The following is a 24,897-nucleotide window of genomic DNA, read 5'->3' on the forward strand; positions in this document are numbered from 1 at the left end:
TTGTCATTATTTTCTAATTGTATTTTTTATTATATTATAGTAATAATTGTATTAATATTGTGCTTTATATAAACAAGACAAAGGCATCATTAATTCTCTTCAAATATTCGTATCCGTCATCTTACCTTGTCGGTCGACTACTTCTGTTTTTACATCAAGGGAGTCATACTGCCATGTTCCAACCCAGTACAAATTGGATGTCCCGGCAGTTTCCATGTGATGTCACTGGACTAGTGTTTGACTGTCAGGAAAAGAAACTTCAAAAAGTACCTAACGGGATAACCAGCAATGCCACTGTAGTAAATTTATCAAAAAATGAACTTCTCAAAATACAGGAATATAGGAATGTGTTTTCTCATCTGGAAAATCTCACTGAACTTAATCTTTCCCATGCAAAAAAGTACGGGCTGAAGGACGTCGACATCGATAAAGATGCTTTCAAAAATCTAACAAACTTGAAAATACTGAATTTAAGCTACAATTGTCTGACTCATGTCCCCATTAGTCTTCCTCACAGTCTTACAATGATTTTTCTAAACAATAACAACATCCTGGTGCTCAATAATATGAGTTTTTCTGGTATAAGAAATGTGACACAACTATTCTTGCAAAGAAACGGCTGTTCTAGCAATAATTGCTCCAATCCAGTACATATTTCAGATGACAGTTTTTCAGTTTTGACAAAGCTTAAGGTTCTGGACCTTTCCTCCAACATTTTAAGACATGTTCCAAAGGGACTACCAACAACGCTTACCAACCTGACACTTAGTGACAACCAAATGCATTACATTTCTGAAGAGGACTTCAAAGAGCTCCATCACTTAAAAGAACGGACAATACATGGAAACTGCCCAAGATCTGGAAATGCTCCACATCCCTGTGTACCTTGCCCTAATATTTCTCTTGGAATCCATCCTAAGGCGTTTATTGACCTTACCAAACTACGGACGTTGGATTTAGCTGGCAACTCCCTGACAGAACTTAATGACTGTTCAAGTACGGCTAACGCACCTGGACGGGGGGGAAATGTTAACGCAAACCTGATTTCTTCACCACAGCAAAGGTTCCCCCCTTTGCAGGTTGAAGCCTTTTAGAATTTTAGCTCATACAGAGTGTATCAAGGCAGGTAATATGCTGAGTTTTAGTTCAAATAATCTTTTCTTCATTACTCCGGAGAAATTTGAAGGCTATGATAATATCTCATAACTTAACCTTTCAAGAAATGGGTTTTCATCTCCATTAAATGGGACAGAATTCGTGTCGTTGCCTAATCTGACATATCTGGATCCATCATATAATAAGATTGACTATGCCTTTAGCAATGCATTCCAAGAATTACAGAAGCTAAAGGTATTGGACATCAGTTTCAACGACCATTACTTTAAAGCCTATGGGATCACACATAATTTAGATTTTGTTAAAAATCTGCTTGTTCTTGAGATATTAAATATGAGCAATAATTGTATTCATACTTTAACTACCATATTTTTACAGAGTGAGTCATTAAATGAGCTTAGATTTGGACACAATGAGCTTGGGACTCTTTGAAAAGATGCATCGTATTTCAATCTGTTTACAAATCTCACTTATTTGACAATACTAGACATTTCTTCCAACAACATTGCTGCAATTCCTGATAAGGTTTACGATTCGTTACCACGGAATCTCACAGACATATTCATGAATGACATTAAACTAGAAGATTTCCACAACCTACAGAACCTAGATCTAAGTTACAATGCTATGACTTATGTACGAAGTGTTACCACCCATACTTTAATAACTCTGTATCTGGCTCATAATCAAATTGCACAACTGTCAAATTGATTTTTAGAGGGCGCCGTACAACATAGAACCCTCTTGCTGAATTACAACAGGCTGACTGTTATCAACCAGACTACCTTCTAAACAAAACCTTAAAAAGTTGTCCCTACATGGGAACCCATTTCAATGCTCATGTGATGCACTGGATTTTATTATTTGGATTGAAAACAACAATGTCATCATCCCAAGCCTGACCACGGATGTCTAATGTTTCGTATCCTACGGCCATCCTCAGGTGATGATTTATTTTGATTTTGACCAGTGTGTCAACGACACTCTGGCACGACTAATCTCCATTCTCACAACTACCTTCATCGTTGTCACGACGTCGATGGCAACGGTGGCACACATCTTCTACTGGGACGCCTCCTACGTCCTGCATTACCTGAAGGCAGAATGGAAGGGCTATCGTTCTTCGGCCTCACAAGACAACGTGTACGACGTCTTCGTGACACATGACACCAAAGACCCCTGGGTCTCGGAGTGGGTGCTGGAGACGCTGAGGGTGAAGCTGGAGGTCGAGGGGGAGAAGGCGTTCCCCTTGTGTCTGGAGGAGCGGGACTGGCCCCTCGGCGTCCCGGTAATTGACAACCTCACCCAGAGCATTCGCTACAGCCGCAAGACCCTTTTTGTGCTGACCAAGGCGTACGCCAAGACGGGGGTGTTCCGCTTGGCCATGTACCTGGCCCACCAGTGGCTGCTGGATGAGAACCTGGACGTGATCGTGGTGCTGATGTTGGAGCCGGTGCTGCAGAACAATCCCTTCCTGCGTCTGAGGAGGAGGCTGTGTGGGGAGAGTGTTGTGGAGTGGCCCAGGACTGCGGCCGCTGAGCCCTGGTTTTGGCAGAACCTCAGGAATGTAGTCAGGGTGGACAACCAGACAATGTATACCAGCACTTACTCTCAGTACTTCACCTGCAGCCGGGAGAGAGACTGAAGCTGCAGCTTGGACGTTTTCCTCTTTTTCTGAATTACTTTTATGTTTAGTTACTTAAATGTACTTGTCGTTGTTGTAGGCTATTTTTGCAGTTATCTTTGTCAAGTGATGCTTTTGAACTGATGTTCTTTATGGGTTGAATGCTATGATAATGTGTGTTAATAATGAAACACTTTTAACAGCCTAGTTTTAGGTCATGACTAATCTATGTACCCTAAAAAGGGAAGCAAAAGAAGCTTTCTTCCGCAATTTGTTGATGATTCTATTTCGAGGAAGATGCTGCAGTCTGATTTAGTGTGTTCACTTCATCCACAAGAGAATACAGCTCTTATCCAGTGCTATTGAATTGACATTTAACGACTTTTTACAAATTATATCTTGCGGGTCCACCACATTCAAAATGGTGAGTTATTGAAACAATCATTAAAAAAAAGACCCATGTACAATCGCTAAAACTATATTTTTGTGATTAATTTTCTATATGACATATTTGTGAAAAATGTATTCCATGTCTTATTAAACTTTTTATTTTTATTTGCAAAATACAATGACATGTAACCATGATTTCCGGTTACACTTCAGAGCTTTGTGAATTTTGGTCAATCATTTTTATTTGTATTTTTGATCATATTGTAGTAATATATTAATATTATGCTTTGTATAGACAATAAAAAGGCATCATTAATTCCGTTCCAATATTTGTATCGTCAAAATACACCATATTCTGGGCGTGCGTGTGTGTAACCCATATAATATTTTGCTGAAAATGATGATACATTTTCTTTAAGTGAATAATTCTTCAGCTTCATGTTATCTACAGAATACGCCCATCTACTGGTCTTTCCTTGTCGGTCGACTACTTCTGTTTTTACATCAATTGAGTCATACTGCCATGTTCCAACACAGTACAAATTGGATGTCCCGGCAGTTTCCATGTGATGTCAGTGGACTAGTGTTTCATTGTGAAGCAAAAAAACTTCAACAAGTACCTGACGGGATAACCAGCAATGCCACCGTAGTTAATTTGTCAAAAAACAATCTTCAGCAAATACCAGGGAATGCGTTTTCTCATCTGGAAAATCTCACTGAACTTAATCTTGTCCAGGCAAAAAAGAACGGGCTGAAGGACGTCGACATCGATAAGGATGCTTTCATGAATCTAACAAACTTGAAAATACTGAATTTAGGCTACAATCGTCTGACTCGTGTCCCCGGTATTCTTCCTCACAGTCTGACAACGATTTGGCTAAACAACAACAATATCCTGGTGATCAATAATAGGAGTTTTTCTGGGATAAGAAATGTGACGCATCTATTCTTGCAAAGAAACGGCTGTTCTAGCAATAAATGCTCCAATCCAGTAAATATTTCAGATGACAGTTTTCCAGTTTTGACAAAACTTAAGGTTCTGGACCTTTCCTCCAACAGTTTAAGACGTGTTCCAAAGGGACTACCAACAACGCTTACCAACCTGGCACTTAGTAACAACCAAATACATTACATTTCTGAAGAGGACTTTAAAGAGCTCCATCACTTAAAAGCACTGACAATACATGGAAACTGCCCAAGATGTGGAAATGCTCCATTTCCCTGTGTAGCTTGCCCTAATATTTCTCTTGGAATCCATCCTAAGGTGTTTATTGACCTTACCGAACTACAGACGTTGGATTTAGCTGGCAACTCCCTGACACAACTTAATGACTTTTGGTTTGAAAATCTCCAAAATCTGAAAAAACTCTTGCTATCATTCAATCTTTTACAAAATGCCATTCAGGGTGAACTTAAGTGTTTTAGTAGTCTTTCAAAATTAGAACATTTAGATCTGTCGTTCAATTATGGACGTAACACATACCCAAAGACCGTTCAGCTGTCAAAGGGTTTTTCAAAGCTTAGGTCGCTTCAAGTATTGCACTTGGTTGGTTTAGTTTTTAGAGAAATAGAATTTGATACTTTGAAACCTCTTGTTTCGCTTAAAAACCTAACTGTGCTAAATCTAGGGACTAACTTTATTGTTCACTCTAATTCCACTATATTCAAAGAACTCCATCAGCTGAAAGGCATATTCCTATCAGAGAATAGACTGTATCCCGTTTCAGTAAGTGCACCTAACCCACCTGGCCAGGGAGGTAACGTTGAAGCCAACCTGATTTTTTCACCACACCTGGTGGCCGACACGTTGAATTTTGGTAGTAGAATTTTGGCAAATCCAGAGTGTATCAAGGCAGGCCGTGTGCTGAGTTTTAGCTCAAATAATCTTTTCTTCATAACTCCGGAGCAATTTGAAGGCTATGATAATATCTCATGCCTTAACCTTTCAGGAAATGGGTTTTCATCTGCATTAAATGGGACTGAATTTGAGTCGTTGCCAAATCTGACATATTTGGATCTGTCATTTAATAAGATTGACTTGGCCTATAGACATGCATTCCAGGAATTACAGAAGCTAAAGGTATTGGACATCAGTTTCAACGACCACTACTTTAAAGCCTACGGGATCACGCATAATTTAGATTTTGTTAAAAATCTGCCTGTTCTTGAGATATTAAATATGAGCAATAATTGTATTCATACTTTAGCTACCAAATGGTTACAGAGTAAGTCATTAAATGAGCTTCGATTTGGACACAATGAACTTGGGACTCTTTGGAAAGATGCATCGTATTTCAATCTGTTTACTAATCTCACTAATTTGAAAATACTAGACATTTCATCCAACAACATTGATGAAATTCCTGATAAGGTATACGTTTTGTTACCACGGCAGCTCACAACCCTGTTCATAAATGAAAACAAACTCTCAGATTTTATTTGGACTAAACTAGAATATTTCAACAACCTCCAGACCCTTGATCTAAGTCACAATTATATTACTTATGTAAAAAGCGTTACCTCCCGTACTTTAAGAACTCTTAATTTGGATCATAATCAAATTGCACAACTGTCAAATGGATTTTTGGAGGGCGCCATAAGCCTTACAACCCTCTCGCTGAACCACAACAGGCTGACTGTTATCAACCAGACTAACTTCTTAACAAAACCTAAAAACTACCTTCAAACGTTGTCTTTACATAGGAACCCATTTCAATGCTCATGTGACACACTTGATTTCATTCTGTGGATCGAAGACAACGATGTCACCATCCCAAGCCTGACCACGGATGTCTATTGCTTCGTATCATACGGCCACATTCAGGTGATGATTTACTTTGAGTTTGACCAGTGTGTCAACAACACTTTGGCACTGCTGATCTCAGTTCTCACAACTACCTTCATCGTTGTCACCACGTCGATGGCAACGGTGGCGCACATCTTCTACTGGGACGCCTCCTACGTCCTGCATTACCTGAAGGCCAAATGGAAGGGCTATCGTGCTTCGGCCTCGCAAGACAACGTGTATGAAGTCTTCGTGACATATGACACCAAAGACCCCTGGGTCTCGGAGTGGGTGCTGGAGACGCTGAGGGTGAAGCTGGAGGTGGAGGGGGAGAAGGTGTTGCCCTTATGTCTGGGGGAGCGGGACTGGCCCCTCGGCGTCCCGGTGATCGACAACCTCACCCACAGCATTCGCTACAGCCGCAAGACCCTGTTTGTGCTGACCAAGGCGTACGCCAAGACGGGGATGTTCCGCTTGGCTATGTACCTGGCCCACCAGCGGCTGCTGGATGAGAACCTGGACGTGATCGTGGTGCTGATGTTGGAGCCGGTGCTGCAGAACACTCACTTCCTGCGTCTGAGGAGGAGGCTGTGCGGGGAGAGTGTTGTGGAGTGGCCCAGGACTGCGGCCGCTGAGCCCTGGTTTTGGCAGAACCTCAGGAATGTCGTTAGGGTGGACAATCAGACGATGTACACCAGCACTTACTCTCAGTACTTCACCTGTAGGGAGAGAGACTGAAGCTGTAGCTTGGACATTTTTCTTTTTTTCTGAATTACTTTTATGTTAAGTTACTTAAATGTACTTGTTGTTGTAGGCTATTTTTGCAGTTATCTTTGTTGAGTGATGCTTTTGAACTGATCTTCTTCATGGGTTTAATTCTATGATAATGTGTGTTAATAATGAACCACTTTTAACCGCCTAGTTTTAGGTCATAGTGTTATCAGGCTTTGTTTTGCATTGCTGTTGTCTTGTGGTTTCAAAAGTTCCATAATAAAGGGCCTCTAAATTTCTAAATGAAGGTTGGCCTGAGGCTGAACCGTTGTCATTTTGGAAAGGTTGTTCAACTCTCAATACAATTTAAATAATGATATAAAGACTTCTTTAAAGAATATAAGTAAAAAATAGCCAATAGTTCCCGACACCAATGCTAAATGGAACTATTTTATCAATGACCTTTGGTGGCTTTCCATGCAGAAAGTGAAATATTTGATGTGTTTATTAAATCAAAAAGCATAATACAATAGAATCTTTCTTTCTTTGTCAATTAAGTTATTATGTTACCTTTGATGAAAAACCATTTGATGTATTGTCATTATTGCTGTAATTATTTTAAGTGCTGAAGTAAAAATTTCCTCTTGGCCCGTTATGTTTATTTTTTTTCCATTTTAATTACACTACAAGAGGCTCTTATAGTGAAAGGAAACTGTTGTCAATTAAACTACAAATGACTCAATTGAAGGCTTCCAAAGGTCCATGCTTTGTACCAGCGAACATTGTTTAGCAGTACATACATTTCCAAAAAAACATACCCAGTCACACACCCTCTGCAAAGTCTACAGCTAAACTAAAACATAAAAACGTAAGTAGATACTAAATGGGTTCTTACTAAAACACAAACACCCCTCTCTGTTTTGCAATACTAAACTTTTGATCGGTGTACACTAAGACACATTGTTGCCACATTCAGGTGATGATTTTCTTTGAGTTTAACCAGTGTGTCAACAACACACACGTGTACTTGACATCTCTGAGGACAACCCTAACTTCATTCCCCGTGAGGTGCTCCATAACATGCCAGAAGGACTACCCAACCTATACATTAGAAAAAATATGCTCACCAAATTTTTCTGGGGAGATATAGACAAGTTGACTTTGTTGAGGATTTTAGATCTAAGTGGGAACCGTCTCACAAGAGTTCCCATGGTCCTTTCAAACTGCACCAAATCTCTCCAAAAACTGATTTTAACTGGAAACCAGATAGAAAAATCTCTCCCCTGATTCCCTGAAGTTTGCGTTCAGCTTAAAGTATCTGGATCTCAGCTTCAACAAACTAAAATACATGGAACACTCCAGTCTCCCTGATAACATTGTGAATAATATGGACATGCTCCTCCTACACAACAACATATTCACCTGCACCTGCAACACCACTTGGTTCATTAAGTGGCTCACAGCACCACAGTCACCATCCCCCTTCTGGCCACAGACGTGACCTGCGACACCCCGGTGGCCCAGCGAGGTTGCTTGGTCCTCACGGTGGACATGCTGGCCTGCCAGTATCACTACCTGTCCCTTGTGCTCTACATCCTGCTGACGTCCACGCTGCTCGTCTTCGTCACCCTAGCCGTCTCCAGCCACCTCTTCCTCTGGGACATCTGGTATGTCTACCACTTCTGCGTGGCCAAACTCAAAGGCTACGGCCGCCAGCCCTCGTCGCAGAGCTGTCCGTACGACGCCCTCGTGGTGTACGAGAAGAAGGACCCGGCGGTGAGCGAATGGGTGATGAACGAGCTGTGCGTTCAGCTGGAGGAGCGGGGGGACCGGCCCCTCCGGCTGTGCCTGGAGGAGCGGGACTGGATCCCTGGGTGTCCGGTGGTGGACAACCTGTGCCAGAGCATCCATCAGAGCAAGAGGACGGTGTTCGTCCTCACCAACCACGACGTGAAGAGCGGAAACTTCAAGACGGCGTTCTACAAGGCGCACCAGCGGCTCATGGATGAGAAGTAGGGATGGGAATTTCACGATTCCGATTCTGCTTATCGATCCGATTCCTTATCGATTCTCTTATCGATTCTCATTGGGTGAGAAAATAAGGACAAATGTGTTTGTTTGTATTAAATCTCTTTAATATCTGATCAGAAGTGCGTCTAGTATTAGGAAATTGTACATTTTCACATGAATTGGTCTAGACAAAAAAATATATGTTTGGCTTTTTAAGCCCAAATGCCATCCTTATGTGCCAAAAAACTAAAAACACAGACTGAAAACAGTCAAGTAAGAGCTTGTGTCTTTTGGCAGGGCCGTCCCTGGGCATAGGCAGTTTTGGCAAATGCTACGGACGCATCCATCAGCAGGGGGCGCCCAAAATATGGGATTTTTTATTTTTTGGATACTGTATTCATCTAACTTTAACTTCAATGTTTATGTTTCTTAATACCAATAGTTATGTCAAAATAAATATTAGATAACATAACCCCCCCCACAGACTACCTGAATCGGGAGGTTGGGAGGGGCGAGTTACCTTAATTACCCACTCTGGCGAGAGGGGTCTGGCTGCAGACATCCACCCACACGCTCCAAACATCCACCCACAGGCACTTCCGCTGCAGACAGAAACATCCACCCACACGCCGGAAATTGCGTGCTGGTGGATGTCTGGAGCACGATTTGCACATTATTCAACAGCGCCCCCTCGGGTCACACTTTTCGGTGGGTCGCAGTATTCGGTGTAACAACGGGACTCACTGCTCGAAGATGTGACGTTCGGCTCAGCTGCACTTGGAGGTTATGGTAGGTGACTATTCAAAACACAGCGATACAATTATAAATGCACGAGACTTGCATTTCTTTTCCGATCTATTAGTTTCATTAAGTTTAGATTTTTTCATCAAACAAATAACAGAACGTTACACCAATATGAAGCATTTGTTGTTTTAATCCACACTGACGGTGGCAAACGCTAGCTAGGTGTCATTTTTGTAAAATAGGCAAATGTTTTTTGCAAACGTTGTGTAGCCTATAGTCGGTCTTATTAAACGATTTTAGAGATTTGTCGATGTGTTGGGAGCATAAACGATTTTAAGATTTGGACTTTTGACAGTCATCTGTAGTCCAAAACTACGACGGAGTATTAGGGCCCCACGAAGAAAAAAAATATTTTGCCGTGACGAGATTAAAATCGACACGTCGACATTAAACTCGAAATGTCCAGAATAAAGTTGAATTTTCATGCCGACTTTAATCTCTTTAGCAGCGGATGACACGAAGTAGTCATCCGCTGTAGTAGTGCGGCATTGCCATCAGTGGTTGCATTGACGGTTTTAGTCGCTATATTGTTTGGATGGAGGCCTACACCACAAACAATGACCCCAGGGTTATTCCCGGTTACTTCGTGTCATCCGCTGAACGCTTGGGAGGATGCCCGGAGCGTCTGCGTGCTGACAGAGGAACGGAAAATGGACACGTCAAGATTAAAGTCGATATGATGTTTCAACTTGATTCTCGACGTTTTGAGTTTAATGTCGACATGTGGACATTAAAGTCGACGTGTCGATTTTAATCTCGTCACGGCAAAAATATATTTTTTCTTCACGTGTGGCCCTAATACTCCGTCGTAACAGAGTTAAGTTGTAATAAAATAATTACCACGAATTGAATTGACGCAGCTCGTTTCGCTTTAACTAGAGTTGCACCTATCAGCTGTTCATCTCCGCAGCGGTGGCTGAGAAGTGTGATATCATTCTATAGACAAAATCGATCGTTAAATATTCGATCTGCCTGTTTAGTTCATACAATCTGTTTATAACTAAGAGATCATAGCACTTAGTTCAGTTAAAAGGGGTAAAAGAGATCAAAAATGTAATAAAACGGATAAAAGTTAATGAATTACTGTTATGTAATAGCCTACTATCCTGTCTCAGATTCTAAATGTTCAATGTCCCCCAGTCAATAGGGTGCTGGGGCTCAGACAGTTCATAAAACATATAATGAGAGAGAGAAACAGATGTAAAGTTCAGTATGAGGTAGAAATATATCTCATCATTAATTATATGCCAATAATAGTTAAAGTTGATGCTCTGATGGGACTAATTTGTCTAGACTACAACCACTACTGAATTACCGCCCTTTAAATAGTTTGCTGTGCTGTGAGAATTTATCGTCTTTGATCTTAATTTTTTCTACAATTAAAACATAAATTTTAACATTTTTTTTCTGTCTTTTGTAGATGCATCACTCGATTTTTACGGATGATTCAAAGCCAGAAGTCAAACGCTGCACAACTTGCTGCACACTTTTCCACTGCCCCCTATGCCCAACTTTCAAACCAACCATCAACACGAAGCTTCAGTGCCACCTGGAATCCCACATAAAACATTCCATTAGATTTAAAGGTGATATATGTATGTGTGTAGAAAGAATATAAGAATATATGTGTATATGTCCAGACAATATTTATGAATGTGTGTCTGCTTACTTTTATAAGTCACTGACTCATTTTCCTCTATCTTTTGCCTGCATTGATCTTAGACAAAAAGATATGCAGGTGCAACCTCAGCTGCAGGGATGGGGGACATTATCATTGCCCCCTTTGTGGCAAAACGATCATCAGGAAGTCGGTTATGGATCTACACCTGAAGTCCTGCACAAACACGCAAGACAGTCCCTCCACCTCCGCTGCCGTCCATACATCCAATCAAAACCCCATCACAGTCAAGACAGCCACCACCTCTCCAGCTCCGACTGCTCCTTCTCCCCAAGCTTCAACTGTTGTGTCTTCCTCTGCCGTCTCTGCTGCCCAGAGTAAAAGTACAACCGGTTTGAAAAAAGGAAAATGCCCGCACTGTAAATTAACTTTCTATAAGAAAAACATAGAAAAACACACACACGTGTGTGTGTGTGTGTGTGTGTGTGTGTGTGTGTGTGTGTGTGTGTGTGTGTGTGTGTGTGTGTGTGTGTGTGTGTGTGTGTGTGTTGAGGTTCTGAGTTCAGTTATCTGTTGAGTGTTTCCTAATAAAGTGTTATAACGTTTACAATGTATTGATTTTTTGTATGACTTTACTTATTCACTTTGGTTACACACAGAGCTAAGTTAAAACACAGACTTGAGTTTGTCGGATTTAAATATGGGCAAATAAGGTGGTCCAGCAGCACAAGGTAAGACAATATTATAGACAATTAGAGCCAGATATTAAATGAATGATGGTTCAGAGTAAGAATTTAGGAATGCAAAAGTGCTAATAACATATGATAAATTATGTTGGAATGCAGTCAAACCTTATGATATTAAGACAACAGAATGTAACATAGCTAGACCTAATATAAATATGTCAGAAAAGGTGAAGCTAAAGGGGAATTGTTCTAACTATTCCTGTCCACTCATACATAGTATTTAAAATAATTATTAGCCTCAATCTCTGATGCCCTTCAGCTTTACAATACGAGTATCAGTTTGTGTCCGATCAAATATTAAATTGAGATGATTGCAGTATAACACAGAGGGAATCTGAATAAGGTGTGTGTATTTACAGAAAGAGAAGAGCCATAAGCTCCAGCTTAAAGTAAACAGCGAGTGTCAGGTCTTCTGTCCAAAACCGGAAGCGTTTATCCGATTTTATAACTTAATTTATTTCGTTCATTTATGTAAACACATTACTTAACGCCCTTTCATTTATGTAAACACATCGTAACGCCCGATTTTCATTTTATTTTCAGATTTTTATTTTTTATTATCCGATTTCCGGCGTGTGGGTGGATGGAACTGTCTGCAGCGGAAGTGCCTGTGGGTGGATGTCCGGAGCGTGTTGGTGGATGTCTGCAGCTAGACTCTCTTGACTCTGGCGCCCAGGGGAGGAAGAGAGAGAAGAGGAGGAAAAACGGGAAAAGAGAGAGGCACAGTAACTTTAATTGGTTTATCTTTAATGTAGGCCTGGCTGGCTATATAGCCAACTTGTTCACCTTTCTATCTTTATTTCTCTGCAGCTAACTGTTCCCTATGCATAACTCCGCTTAATACATGGCTATTGATTTAATTTATTCACTTATCGAAGCAATATGTGGTTTTAAATGTGGTTTTATTATTTAGTAAATACAAATAGTCCGCCAACAGTTGTCAGGGCGTAGCACATTGTCAATCAACGTGTAAATAACTTAACCGGAGTTAACTAGTCAGGCAGTGTTTGTTTTTAAAAAAGAAAAGGAACAGCAGCTCTTTACCTAGCTGGTCCGCTGCTCAATCCAAACCCACACGCTTCAATGAAAATCAAAACATGTCAGCTATGTACATAGGTCCAAAGCAGTTTGTAAACCACAGTAAAATGGGGGGGATTATCCTTTTTACTCCAATGCATTGTAGTAACCATTGTTGGAGCAGTGTTTATTTTCAAGCTGATTTTGGATGACAGTTTGTGGTTTGCATATCTTACATTTCCCATATCTTTCACATGATAACATATGATTGCATTTTACTCTTAACTTGAGTGCTTGTTTAATCTCTGGTTAGAACCAAACTAGATAAACCATACTACATTTAATTGTGTTTACAATAATTTGAATCTGAACTGATATCTATTATTTTGCTTATGAATGCCTTTAGTAAACATCATGCATTTCTTTGCAGTTTTTGCATTTTGTGCATACCTTATTGTATGAGTGATTCATTGTCACTGGTTTTGCAAGACTTTCTTTTGCTGCAAAGTGTTTGATTATTAAAAGTTGTAACTTCTGCAGTATTTTGTGCATACCTTATTTATATTGTATTTATGATTCATTGATGGTCACTTGGTTTGTAATACGTTTTTTGTGTGTTTAATTTTTTATCTAAAATAAAAGAGTCTCAAAGACAAAGCTTTGCAGCTTTTCTGAGTGTATGAACATTGGTAGTCGAATTTACTGTGCGATCCAAAGGGGTAGGGGCGCCAGCAAAAATCTTGCCTAGGGCGCCAAATTGGTCAGGACCGGCCCTGCCTTTTGGAATACTAACAGTGCTCATTTGCATTCAACTTGTAACAAAATCCAACTGACATAAACAAAATAAATAAGCGACATTCCTGCAAATTAATTGCATGCTGTGTAGCCAAATGTTTCAGCATATTGGAGGTAGTTCCCCCCTTTGATGAAATGGAAACTTTACAATTGTTGCAAGTGGCAATATTGTCGTCTATACGCGTGAAATACAACCAAGCCCCCGACACTTGTCGCCCGTTCGCGTTGTCGCCGAAGTTTTGTCGCGCCACAAATCATAATCTGTCGCTGTGCAAGTTTTGTCGAATTTGTCGCGCCACAACAAGATAACCACCATTGCATGTCTTTACCTTTTGTGGAAGAGGGAGAGACGTCGGAGGACCCGACGCAGTCTATTCATAATATTGTAATGACCACGGTGACGCAGAAGCAGTGAATGAAGTATTGATTAGACAGAGATTTATTAGATGGGCCTACCTAATAAACCGTTGGAACACACAAGACCGGAAACCATAGCGACGCTGGTAAACAAACCCTGAGAAAGCCCAATCCCTAGCTCCCTGCGCTACGGCCATCCGGAGGCGCACAGAGCTGTTGGCCGTGATATTATCTATACAATTATATTATATTATATACTATTATACATAGAGCTCCGGGAGTCGCAAACGGCAACAATTACTTTCTCCTCCATGCTGCAGTTCACCCCAGACTGCATTGCACTGAGTTTGACGGTTGAACGCTGATTGGCTGTTACGTTACACATGTCACTCAGTGGTCACGCTGTGGAAAGCTGATGGGCTGTCATCACGCGAAATATGCGTCAAAGTTGAAATGTTTCAACTCGAGCGAATTTGTCGCAGCACAAATCCTCGTGAACGCGCTCGCCTGTGCACGGCGAAAGTTTGGCGCGACAAATCGCGTTTGGTGTGAACGCACAATGCGCTTCTTCCTCGGCGGCGCCATGTTTGCTGCGTTCTGAACCAAAACAAAGTAGCGTGTGTGTGACGTCATGATGCATTTGCCGCGACCGGAACCGATAAGCGGAATCGTTAAGCAGGCTTGCTAATGATTCCAAGGAATCGGTTGACTCTGCACCGGTTCTGAACAAGAACCGGTTCTCGATTCCCATCCCTAATGAGAAGAACAACTTCATAGTTTTGATCTTTCTGGAGAAGGCAGTGAGTAACTCAAGTACCTGAGACTCAGGAAGAGACTGTACAGGCGGTCGGTCCTGGAGTCGCCGACCAATCCTCAGGCTCAGCCATACTTTTGGTTTGGCCTCAGAAGCGTGCTAGCTACAGAGAGTAACAAGCAGTACAGTGACATGTTCAGGGAGACGCTGTAACGGAATTACGGATAAAATGTATAAAAAATAAAAATAGAGTACATCAAAACAGCATTGTTATTAGATATCTGCGAGGATTCTATGGTTCATTGGAATTAAAACATGAACCATCTTAGAACGGGAAGCAAAAAAGGGAAGCATAAAAATGCTTTCTTCCGCAATTTGTTGATGGTTCTATTTCGATGAGGCTGTTGCAGTCTGCTTTAGTGTGTTCACTTCACCCACAAGAGAATACAACTATTATCCAGTGCTATTCAAGTGACATTGAACAACTTTTTACCAATTATATCTTAAGGGTCCACCACATTCACAATGGTGAGTTATTGAAACATTCATAAAGAAATTATTTTTATGCAATGGCTAAAACTATATGTTTGTGATCAATATTTCTATATTTTCATATTTGTGATAAATATATTCCATGTCTTCTTCAATTTTAAATTTGTACTTTCTAAATACAATAACAATTAAACATGAATTAAAGTTACACTTCAGAAGTTTCGGAATATTTATTTTTGATAATGTTATAGTAATAATTGTATTAATATTGGGCTTTGTATAGACAAAAAAAAGGCTTCATTAATTCTCTTCAAATAATTGTATCGTCCTAATACACCATATTGCGTGTGTGTGTGTATATATATCGGTGTGTGTGGTGTGTGTGTGTGTGTGTGGGTGGGTGTTTGTGTGTGTGTGTGTAAACCATAGAATATTTTGCGATAAGATACATTTATTTTAAATGAATAATTCTTCTCCTTCATGTTATCCACAGAAAACCCCCATCTACTGGTCTTACCTTATAGGCCGACTACTCTTTCTGTTTTTACATCAAGGGAGACGTACTGCCATGTTCCAACCCAGTACGAATTGGATGTCACGGCAGTTTCCATGTGACGTCAAAGGTGGACACTTTGGAAGGCCAAGACTCGTGTTCGACTGTGGGGAAAAAAAACTTCGAAAAGTACCTGAAGGGATAACCAGCAATGCCACTGTGGTCATTTTTAAAAAAAACGATCTTCAGCAAATACCAGGGAATGCGTTTTCTCATCTGGAAGATCTCGCTGAACTTAATCTTTCCCAGGCCAAAAGGAACGGACTGAGGAACGTCGACATCAATGAGGATGCTTTCAATAATTTGACAAAGCTGCTATCACTGGATTTAAGCAACAATCGTCTGACTTATATCCCCGGAAATCTTCCTCCCAGTTTGAAAACGATTTGGCTAAACAATAACAGCTTCCTGGTGCTCAACAAAAACAGCTTTTCTGGTGTAAGAAATGTGACACATCTATTCTTGCACAAAAACTGCTATTTTAGCAATAAGTGCTTCAAGCAAGTGAGTATTTCAGATGACAGTTTGGCAGTTTTGACAAAGCTTGAGGTTCTCGACCTTTCCTCAAACAATCTAACACGAGTTCCAAAGGGACTACCAACAACGCTAACCAACCTGGCACTTAGTGACAACCAAATACATTACATTTTTGAAGAGGACTTTAAAGAGCTCCATCACTTAAAAGCACTGACAGTACATGGAAACTGCCCAAGATGTGGAAATGCTCCATATCCCTGTGTACCTTGCCCCAATATTTCTCTTGGAATCCATCCTAATGCATTTGCTAACCTTACCCAACTAAAGACGTTACACTTAGCAGGCAACTCCCTAACAGTACTTGACGATTTTTGGTTTGAAAATCTCAGACATCTGACAAAACTCAAGCTATCATTCAATCTTTTACAAAATGCCATTCAGGGCGAACTGAAGAGTTTTAGTAGTCTTTCATATTTACAGCACTTGGATCTGTCCTTCAATTTTGGCCATAAAGCATACCCAAAGACCGTTCAGCTGTCAAACGGTTTTTCAAAGCTTAGGTCGCTTCGAGTATTGCACTTGGTTGGTTTGGTTTTCAGAGAAATTGAATTTGATACTTTGAAACCTCTTTTTTCACTCAAAAACCTAACTGTGCTAAATCTAGGGACTAACTTTATTGTTCACTCTAATTCCACCATATTCAAAGATCTCCCACAGTTGCAAAGCATATACCTATCAGAAAACAGACTGTATCCCGTTTCAGTAAGTACGCCTAGCCCACCTGGCCAGGGAGGAAATGTTAAAGCCGACCTGATTTCTTCACCGCACCTGATGGCCAACTCGTTGAATTCTGGTATCACTTTGGCTAATCCAGAGTGTATCAAGGCAGGTCGTGTGCTGAGTTTTAGCTCAAATAATCTTTTCTTCATTAGTCGTGAGCAATTTGAAGGCTATGATAATATCTCATGCCTTAACCTTTCAAGAAATGGGTTTTCATCTGCATTAAATGGGACAGAATTTGAGTCGTTGCCAAACCTCACATATTTGGATCTGTCATTTAATAAGATTGACTTGGCCTATAGTGATGCATTCCAAGAATTACAGAAGCTAAAGGTATTGGACATCAGTTTCAACGACCACTACTTTAAAGCCTATGGGATCACACATAATTTAGATTTTGTTAAAAATCTGCCTTTTCTTGAGATATTAAATATGAGCAATAATTGCATTCATACTTTAACTACCAAAATGTTACAGAGTGATTCATTAAATGAGCTTCGATTCGGACACAATGAGCTTGGAACCCTTTGGAAAGATGACTCGTATATAAATCTGTTTAGAAAGCTCACTAAGTTGACAATACTAGACATTTCTTCCAACAACATTGTTGCAATTCCTGATAAGGTTTACACTTTGTTACCACAGCAGCTCACAACCCTGTTCATAAATTACAACAAACTCTCGGATTTTAATTGGACCAAACTAGAACATTTCAACAACCTCCAGATCCTCGATCTAAGTCACAATGCTATGACTTATGTACGAAGCGTTGCCTCCCGTTCTTTAAGAACTCTGAATTTGGCTCATAATCAAATTGCACAACTCTCGAATGGATTTTTAGAGGGCGCCGTAAGCCTTACAACCCTCTTGCTGAACCACAACATGCTGACTGTTATCAACCAGACCAACTTCTTAACAAAACCTAAAAACTACCTTCAAATGTTGTCTTTACATCGGAACCCATTTCAATGCTCATGTGACACACTGGATTTTATTCTGTGGATTGAAGACAACAATGTCACCATCCCAAGCCTGACCACGGATGTCTACTGCTTCGTATCCTACGGCCATCCTCAGGTGATGATTTACTTTGAGTTTGACCAGTGTGTCAACAACAGTCTGGCACTGCTGATCTCAGTTCTCACAACTACCTTCCTCTTTTTCACCACGTCGATGGCAACGGTGGCACACATCTTCTACTGGGACGCCTCCTACGTCGTGTATTACCTGAAGGCCAAATGGAAGGGCTATCGTTCTTCGGCCTCACAAGACAACGTGTACGACGTCTTCGTGACATATGACACCAAAGACCCCTGGGTCACGGAGTGGGTGCTGGAGACGCTGAGGGTGAAGCTGGAGGCGGAGGGGGAGAAGACGTTGCCCTTGTGTCTGGAGCAGCGGGACTGGCCCCTCGGTGTCCCCTTGATCGACAACCTCACCCACAGCATTCGCTACAGCCGCAAGACCCTGTTTGTGCTGACGAAGGCGTACGTCAAGACGGGGTTGTTCCGCTTGGCCATGTACCTGGCCCACCAGCGGCTGCTGGATGAGAACCTGGACGTGATCGTGGTGCTGATGTTGGAGCCTGTCCTGCAGAACTCCCACTTCCTGCGTCTGAGGAGGAGGCTGTGCGGGGAGAGTGTTGTGGAGTGGCCCAGGACTGCGGCTGCTGAGCCCTGGTTTTGGCAGAACCTCAGGAATGTAGTCAGGGTGGACAACCAGACGATGTACACCAGCACTTACTCTCAGTACTTCACCTGCAGCCGGGAGAGAGACTGAAGCTGTTGCTTGGATGTTTTCCTTTTTCTGTATTTCTTTCATGTTAAGTTACTTAAATTTACTTGTCGTTGTTGTAGGCTATTTTTGCAGTTATCTTTGAGATAACTGCAATCGTTGAGAGATGCTTTTGAACTGATCTTCTTTATAGGTTGAATGCAATGATAACATGTGATAATAATGAACCCCTTTTAACAGCCAAATTTTTGGTCATAGTGTTATCAGTCTTTGTTTTGTATTGCTGTTGTCTTGTGGTTTCGATAGTTCCATAATATAGGGCCTCTATATTTTGTAATTAAGGTTGGCCTGAGGCTGAACTGTTGTCCTTTCAGAAAGGGTGGTCAACTCTCAATACCATTCAAATAATTATATAAAGACCTCTGTAAAGATTATTAGTGGCCTATAGTTCCTGACACCAATGCTAGATTATTTTGTCAAAGACATTTTGGGGCTTTTCATGTAGACTGTGAAATATTTTACGTGTTCTTGAATTAAAAACACATTCAATCAATTATGAAAAATATCGAGAGCTCTTGAGACAAATCATTGCAATCATTGTAAAATTGTTATATTGTTGACTCTTCTGTAGTTTTGATGAAAACTTTGCATATTATCATTGATTACTTTCCCCTTTTTGTCAGCACCCTCATTAAACATTTAAACTAAGAAAAAACAACAATATCCTTCCTTTCTTAGTCAATTAAGTTATTATGTAACCTTTGATGAAAAAACATTTGATGTATTATATATTGTGTATGTCGTTATTGGTGTAATTATTTTAAGTGGTGAAGTTAAAATTGCCTCAGATCATGTTATGTTTCTTATTTTTTCATTTTAATTACACCACAAGAGGCACTAATAGTGAGAACAAACTGTAAATTAACCAACAAATTACGAACTTAAAGGCTTCCAAAGGTTCATGCTTTGTACCACTGAACATTGTTTAGCAGTGCATGCATTTCCCAAAGACCATACCCAATAACAGACACTCTGCAATGTCTACAGCAAAACAAAAACAGACAAACATAAGTAGGTACTAAATGGGTACTTCCTAAAACACAAACCCTCCTCTGTGTTTTGCAATAATAAGGAAGTGAACTTTTGATCTGGAGTACACTAAGACACCTGTTGCTTTCACTGCATGTTCACGTTGAACCGCCATGTCACACTACTGTTCCATCTACCTCTCAGACACAAATTGAGAAGTCTCACACATGGTGAGACTTCTCAGGAGCGATGGACCTTGTTAGTTTTAGGCCCAGCACAACTTTCCCTCATGCAAGGTTATTTTGTTACAGTCAATGAATTATATAGTGCTCAATACCTTACCAAATTCTGGTATGTGCCTCTGTTTCTATTGCTGCGGGATTAGGTGATTGGTGTGAGTGTTCTTTTTGTGGTTGTGGATTTTAGCGAGCCAATACTCACGCATGTGTTATCCATCAAAGCATGTAAGTGGCATGTTCCTTTACTGTTGACAATGTACCTGGTTGTGTGCATCGGTCTCAAGTGAAGCCAGATTCCTCTGAAGAACTAGTAATGCCTCTCTCAATATCAATCCAGTCTACCCTAACCCCCATCTTCCTCCTCCCCTTTCTTCCAGGAGAAGGAGGCATCATCATCCTGCCGTGTCTCTCCCTAAAAAGCCTGAGGCCCCTCATTCTTGATACGTCGACGTCCATGCGATGGTACCCCAAAATCCTCTGATGTAAATGCTCAGAAATCAAATCCCTTTTCCCTGCCATTCGGTCACTCACTCACACATTCTACTTCTTTCCTTCTCTCTCTCTCTCGGTCTCCCTTTTTGTCTCTATCTTTCTCTCTCCCGCTCTGTCTTTCTCCCTGTCTCTACCTCTCCCTGTATCTCCCTCCCAGTCCCTCTATCTCCCCCTTTCCCTAACTCTCTATCCTCTCTCTCTTTGTATCCCTCTCTCTCCCTGTTTCTCCTTCACTCTCCCTCTCCCTCTGTGTCTCTCTCTGTTTCCCTCTCTCCCTTTCCGTCTGTCTCCCTCCCTCTCTATCTCTCTCTCTCTGTCCCTCCCTCTCTGTCTTTCTCTCTCTAACTCACTTTCTCTATCTCTCCCTCCCTCTCTGTCTCTTTCTCTCTGTCCTTGTCCACCAGAGCTGCAATGACGTGGTGTTGGAGAGATTTGGGTCGGAGTTGAAATACGACACGGCCCTTCGGCTGGCAGCGCTGCAGATGTACATCCTCACGATCAGCACCAAGCAGTCACAGAAGGTTTCCCTCAAGTACATCGAGTAAGGACTCCACCTCGTCATCCTCCATGGCTCAAACTATTGACTCCATATTATCCAGATCATATTTCTTATTTTCTCTTATTCAATTATTATTATTTTTTTTACAAACATTAAATAAATATAGAAGAACAGAAAATAAGAAATACGATCTGTCGAACATCCTACTGTTTCCGTAGTGTTGTTGCTTTATGGGTTGAATAATCGCCGCGGAGTGATTGAATAATTACAATAGTAGCCGGTCGATGAATCAATGCAGCACCTCTGGGAGAATGGATTGATGGGCGGTCAGGACTGTTGACTCGGCTGTTTGTGTGGTGCCGGAGTAAGGTGAGCTAATTATGGATAAGTATGGATTCTGACTGAACAGGAAGAAGTGGGGCCTGGCGTTGTTCCTGCCTCCTGCAGTGCCTCTACACCTCCCTCCGTCTCTCCCTCCCACTCTTTCTTCTGTTCCCTCTCCCCCCTTCTTTTTTACCATTGCACACAGAAGGCCCTTGACTACCATATATTGGGGCGCTGGGGTCAATGAATTCTTAGTTTCCTGTTGTGTCATGAACATCCCTCTTTCTTGCAGCTGACAGTGTTGCAAGCCAAGGTCCACTATCTCAAGTACCTCAGAGACTTGAGACTTTACGGTGGACGGGTCTTCAAATCCATCTGAGTTGCAAGTGTCTGTTCCAAACCCTTGGTTTGAAGTCAACGTTTAGAGCCTGACTAAACAATATCGAAACCAAACACTGAGATGCATTGAGCCTGACCCTTCCGTATTTACAGCAAGGCGAGAAGCACACGGAGGTGACCCTTCTGATAGGACAGCGCTACTGCATCAGCCATGACATCAACCCCAAGACCAACCTGGTGGCTCTGCTGGCTGACATCAGCCACGTCAACCGCATCGAAATGTACTCAGAGGACGAGAAGACGGTGCGGGTGGAGCTCCATATTCTGGTCGTGACGGTGAAAGGATCCTTTAGTGTCCGGTCCGGCTAGACCGGCGCCTCTGCTGGGGTTAGGGGTTAGATTCCCTACTCAGTGGAAGAATTTGTTCACTCATGTAGGTGAGAGATGCTTTGGATAAAAGCAACCCCTGCATGACGTTGCTAATTTGCTTTTCCCTTGAAATGTGGAAACAGATGCTACCCCTGTTTTACACACTCTGAGTTGATCCGCAGCACTATATTGAGCTCTTAGTGGAAAGCTGCCATAGCAGTCATTATCACCTCATTCCGACCCTGCATCCATTGTGTGCTCATTGTGTGCAGCTTATCTCTCTCGACCACAGCCAATAACTCTGTTAATGGAGTCTGTTGATGCCATAATTCTGGCCTGTCTGACCGCCGGCTATTACCGCTTACTGGTGGACTCCAGGCGCTCCATCTTCAAAGTGGCCCAGAGCAGCGCCGAGAATGCGGAAGCGAGTAAGTCTCAAACTCGACACGTGTGACAACATCTCCCTGCATCAAAGCATAACGTGAGAAATTAAAAGGTTGTTTCTAATAGTCCCGCTTCTCCTTTCCAGGTCACAAGGCGAGAGTGAAGCAGAACTACCGGGTGATAGAGTGGACCTACAGCACGCCTTACAAGGCAACAGAGGACCGCGGCTGCAGTCAGCGATGTGGCCAGGACTTCTCGGAATACCTGGAGAGCTCGAACCTGCATGGAGAGAGGTGATGAATTAAGTCTACGCTGACTTGTGAATCGAGGCTAGCTTGTGTGTAACTAGAGATGCTCAACAAGACACAAAGCTTCCACACGCTCTGCTGTCTGACGCAGGCTTGCATGTCGCTGGTGGAAGGCCTGAGTGCCGAGCGGCAGCGGCGTGAGGTGGTGGCCCGGCTGGACGAGGTCGTCATGAACTACGTGTGTCTGCTGAAGGCTGCCGAGGCGGCGTCAGGAAGCAACTGCAATGACCAAAGTGTGAACACACTGACGCGTCACTCTGCCGCCATGTCCGTCGTCATCCGTCATCCACAACGCACTCGTTGAGAACACTGATACACAAAGACACGGCCGCTCTGTCTCTGCTCTGCTCCGAGTTTTGAGTTAAAGCCAGACATGCCATTGGTTGAAGCCGCCAATTTGAACTGCGTCGATAAACGTTGCCTTGTGTTTACAATTCTTAATTAAGTAAAACAACTCTGTTGATCATTTTTAAACATTTAAACAATTATACAAAGACGTCTATAAGAATATAAGTTAAACATGGCATATAGTACCCGACACCAATGCTAGAGGGGATTATTTTATCAATGACCTTTTGGGGCTTTCCATGTGGACAGTGAAATATTTTAAGGTGTTCTTTAATTCAAAAAGCATTCATCAATTATAAAAATGTCGAGAGCTCTAGAGGCAAATCATTGCAAACAATATGTTTAAAAGTGTGATGTTGTTGACTTTTCTGTAGATTTCATGAATACTTTGCCCATTATCACTGAGTACTTTCCCTTTTTTATCAGCACCCTCGTTAATCATTTAAACTACGAAATTACAAGAGAATCTTTCTTTGTTTGTCAATTTAGTTATTATGTTACCTTTGATGAAAAAAACGTGTTAAAATAAAAATTGCCTAATATCATATCCTTATTAGGCTTAGTACTTAACATAAACTTTCTTACGAGAAATGTGGGAGGATTCTAAGATCCTATGATCTATGGACCCTAAAAGGGAAGCAAAAAAAAGCTGCTTTCTGCAATTTTTGGAAGGCTATATTTTGACGAAGCTGCTGCAGTTTGATTTAGTGTGTTCTCCCACAAGAGAATACAGTTATTATCCAGTGCTATTGAATTGACCTTTAACAAGGGTTTACTATTTACATAATATCTTTCGGGTCCAGCACATGCACAATGGTGAGTTATTTAATCACTCAATTATAAAATTACTGCTCATATGCAATCACTAAAAATATATTTTTGTGATTCTCCATTTTTCATATTTTCATATGTGTAATCTATTAAACGTCTCATTCAACTTAATTAATTTCTTTCAAAATACAATAACATGTAACCATGAATTAAAATTACACTTCATAGCTTGGGGAATATTTCTCATTCTTTTTTTATTGTATTTTTGATAGTTATAATGTAGTCATAATTGTATTAAATTGTGCTCTTTATAATCAAGACAAAGGCATCCCTAATTCTCTTCAAATTTTCCTATTTTCCAAATTCACCATATTACGTGCGTGCGTGCGTAACTCGTATAATATTTTTCTGAAAATGATGATACATTCCTTCAATTTAATAATTATTCTGCTTTACGTTATCTACAGAATACCCCCATCTACTGGTCTTACCTTGTAGGTCGACTACTTCTGTTTTAACCTCAAGGAAGTCATGCTGCCATGTTCCAACCCAGTACAAATTGGATGTCCCGGCAGTTTCCATGTGATGTCACTGGACTAGTGTTTGACTGTGAGGCAAGAAAATTTTGAAAAGTACCTGACAGGATAACCAGCAATAACACTGTAGTAAATTTATTAAAAAAATTAACTTATGAAAGTACCAGGGAATGCTTTTACTCATCTGGAAAATCTTACTGAATTTGATCTTTGATGCACAAAAAGGTACGGGCTGAAGAACGTTGACATCGATAAGGATGCTTTCATAAATCTAACAAACTTGAAATTTCTGAATTTAGGCTACGATCGTCTGACTTATGTCCCCGGTATTCTTCCTCACATTCTGACTGATTTGGCTGAACAATAACAACATCCTGGTGCCCAATAATATGAGTTTTTCTGGTGTAAGAAATGTGACGCATCTATTCTTGCAAAGAAACTGCAATTCTAGCAATATTCGCTCCAATCCAGTTAATATTTCAGATTAGTTTTCTAG

General features: G+C 41.2%; 5 protein-coding genes, 1 long non-coding RNA gene and 1 pseudogene across 7 annotated transcripts; all 7 read left to right on the forward strand.

The window, feature by feature from the left end:
* Positions 1-125: 125 nt before the first annotated feature.
* LOC132448934 (toll-like receptor 8) lies at positions 126-1,084 on the forward strand. Its single transcript, XM_060040490.1, has 2 exons — positions 126-996; positions 1,080-1,084. Exons 1-2 carry the CDS (start codon positions 174-176, stop codon positions 1,082-1,084), a joined length of 828 nt encoding a protein of 275 aa, XP_059896473.1. The 5' UTR covers positions 126-173.
* Positions 1,002-1,827, forward strand: LOC132448288 (toll-like receptor 8; annotated as a pseudogene).
* Positions 1,728-3,860, forward strand: LOC132448287 (toll-like receptor 8). Its single transcript, XM_060039445.1, has 2 exons — positions 1,728-3,164; positions 3,582-3,860. The coding sequence occupies exon 1, from the start codon at positions 2,063-2,065 to the stop codon at positions 2,759-2,761; it is 699 nt and encodes a 232-aa protein (XP_059895428.1). The 5' UTR covers positions 1,728-2,062; the 3' UTR covers positions 2,762-3,164; positions 3,582-3,860.
* On the forward strand, positions 3,654-7,272 carry LOC132448285 (toll-like receptor 8). Its single transcript, XM_060039444.1, has one exon. It carries the CDS (start codon positions 3,654-3,656, stop codon positions 6,651-6,653), a length of 3,000 nt encoding a protein of 999 aa, XP_059895427.1. The 3' UTR covers positions 6,654-7,272.
* Positions 7,273-8,045: 773 nt separating this feature from the next.
* On the forward strand, positions 8,046-9,157 carry LOC132448289 (toll-like receptor 7). The gene has a single exon (XM_060039446.1). It carries the CDS (start codon positions 8,178-8,180, stop codon positions 8,640-8,642), a length of 465 nt encoding a protein of 154 aa, XP_059895429.1. The 5' UTR covers positions 8,046-8,177; the 3' UTR covers positions 8,643-9,157.
* A 5,960-nt stretch (positions 9,158-15,117) lies between these two features.
* Positions 15,118-19,202, forward strand: LOC132448284 (toll-like receptor 7). Of its 2 annotated transcripts, none has more exons than XM_060039443.1 (2): positions 15,118-15,255; positions 15,713-19,202. In XM_060039443.1, exons 1-2 carry the CDS (start codon positions 15,253-15,255, stop codon positions 18,806-18,808), a joined length of 3,099 nt encoding a protein of 1,032 aa, XP_059895426.1. In that variant the 5' UTR covers positions 15,118-15,252; the 3' UTR covers positions 18,809-19,202. The 2 variants fall into 2 exon arrangements, with proteins under 2 accessions (XP_059895426.1, XP_059895425.1); XM_060039442.1 differs by having other exon boundaries at positions 15,774-19,202.
* A 2,360-nt stretch (positions 19,203-21,562) lies between these two features.
* On the forward strand, positions 21,563-24,322 carry LOC132448290 (uncharacterized). Its single transcript, XR_009523343.1, has 3 exons — positions 21,563-22,122; positions 22,347-22,482; positions 22,584-24,322. It is a non-coding gene; the product is annotated as an uncharacterized LOC132448290 (long non-coding RNA).
* Positions 24,323-24,897: the final 575 nt, after the last annotated feature.

The sequence above is a fragment of the Gadus macrocephalus genome, chromosome 20 (assembly GCF_031168955.1).
Source record: "Gadus macrocephalus chromosome 20, ASM3116895v1".
Classification (NCBI taxonomy): domain Eukaryota; kingdom Metazoa; phylum Chordata; class Actinopteri; order Gadiformes; family Gadidae; genus Gadus; species Gadus macrocephalus.

Excerpts from the sequence above, each read along its gene's own strand:
- LOC132448934 (XM_060040490.1), top strand. The coding sequence starts at position 174 with ATGTTCCAACCCAGTACAAATTGGATGTCCCGGCAGTTTCCATGTGAT.
- LOC132448287 (XM_060039445.1), top strand. The coding sequence starts at position 2,063 with ATGATTTATTTTGATTTTGACCAGTGTGTCAACGACACTCTGGCACGA.
- LOC132448285 (XM_060039444.1), top strand. The coding sequence starts at position 3,654 with ATGTTCCAACACAGTACAAATTGGATGTCCCGGCAGTTTCCATGTGAT.
- LOC132448289 (XM_060039446.1), top strand. The coding sequence starts at position 8,178 with ATGCTGGCCTGCCAGTATCACTACCTGTCCCTTGTGCTCTACATCCTG.
- LOC132448284 (XM_060039442.1), top strand. The coding sequence starts at position 15,123 with ATGAGGCTGTTGCAGTCTGCTTTAGTGTGTTCACTTCACCCACAAGAG. Across the intron at positions 15,256-15,773 it reads GGTCCACCACATTCACAATG|GGAGACGTACTGCCATGTTC; the intron begins GTGAGTTATTGA and ends TTTTACATCAAG.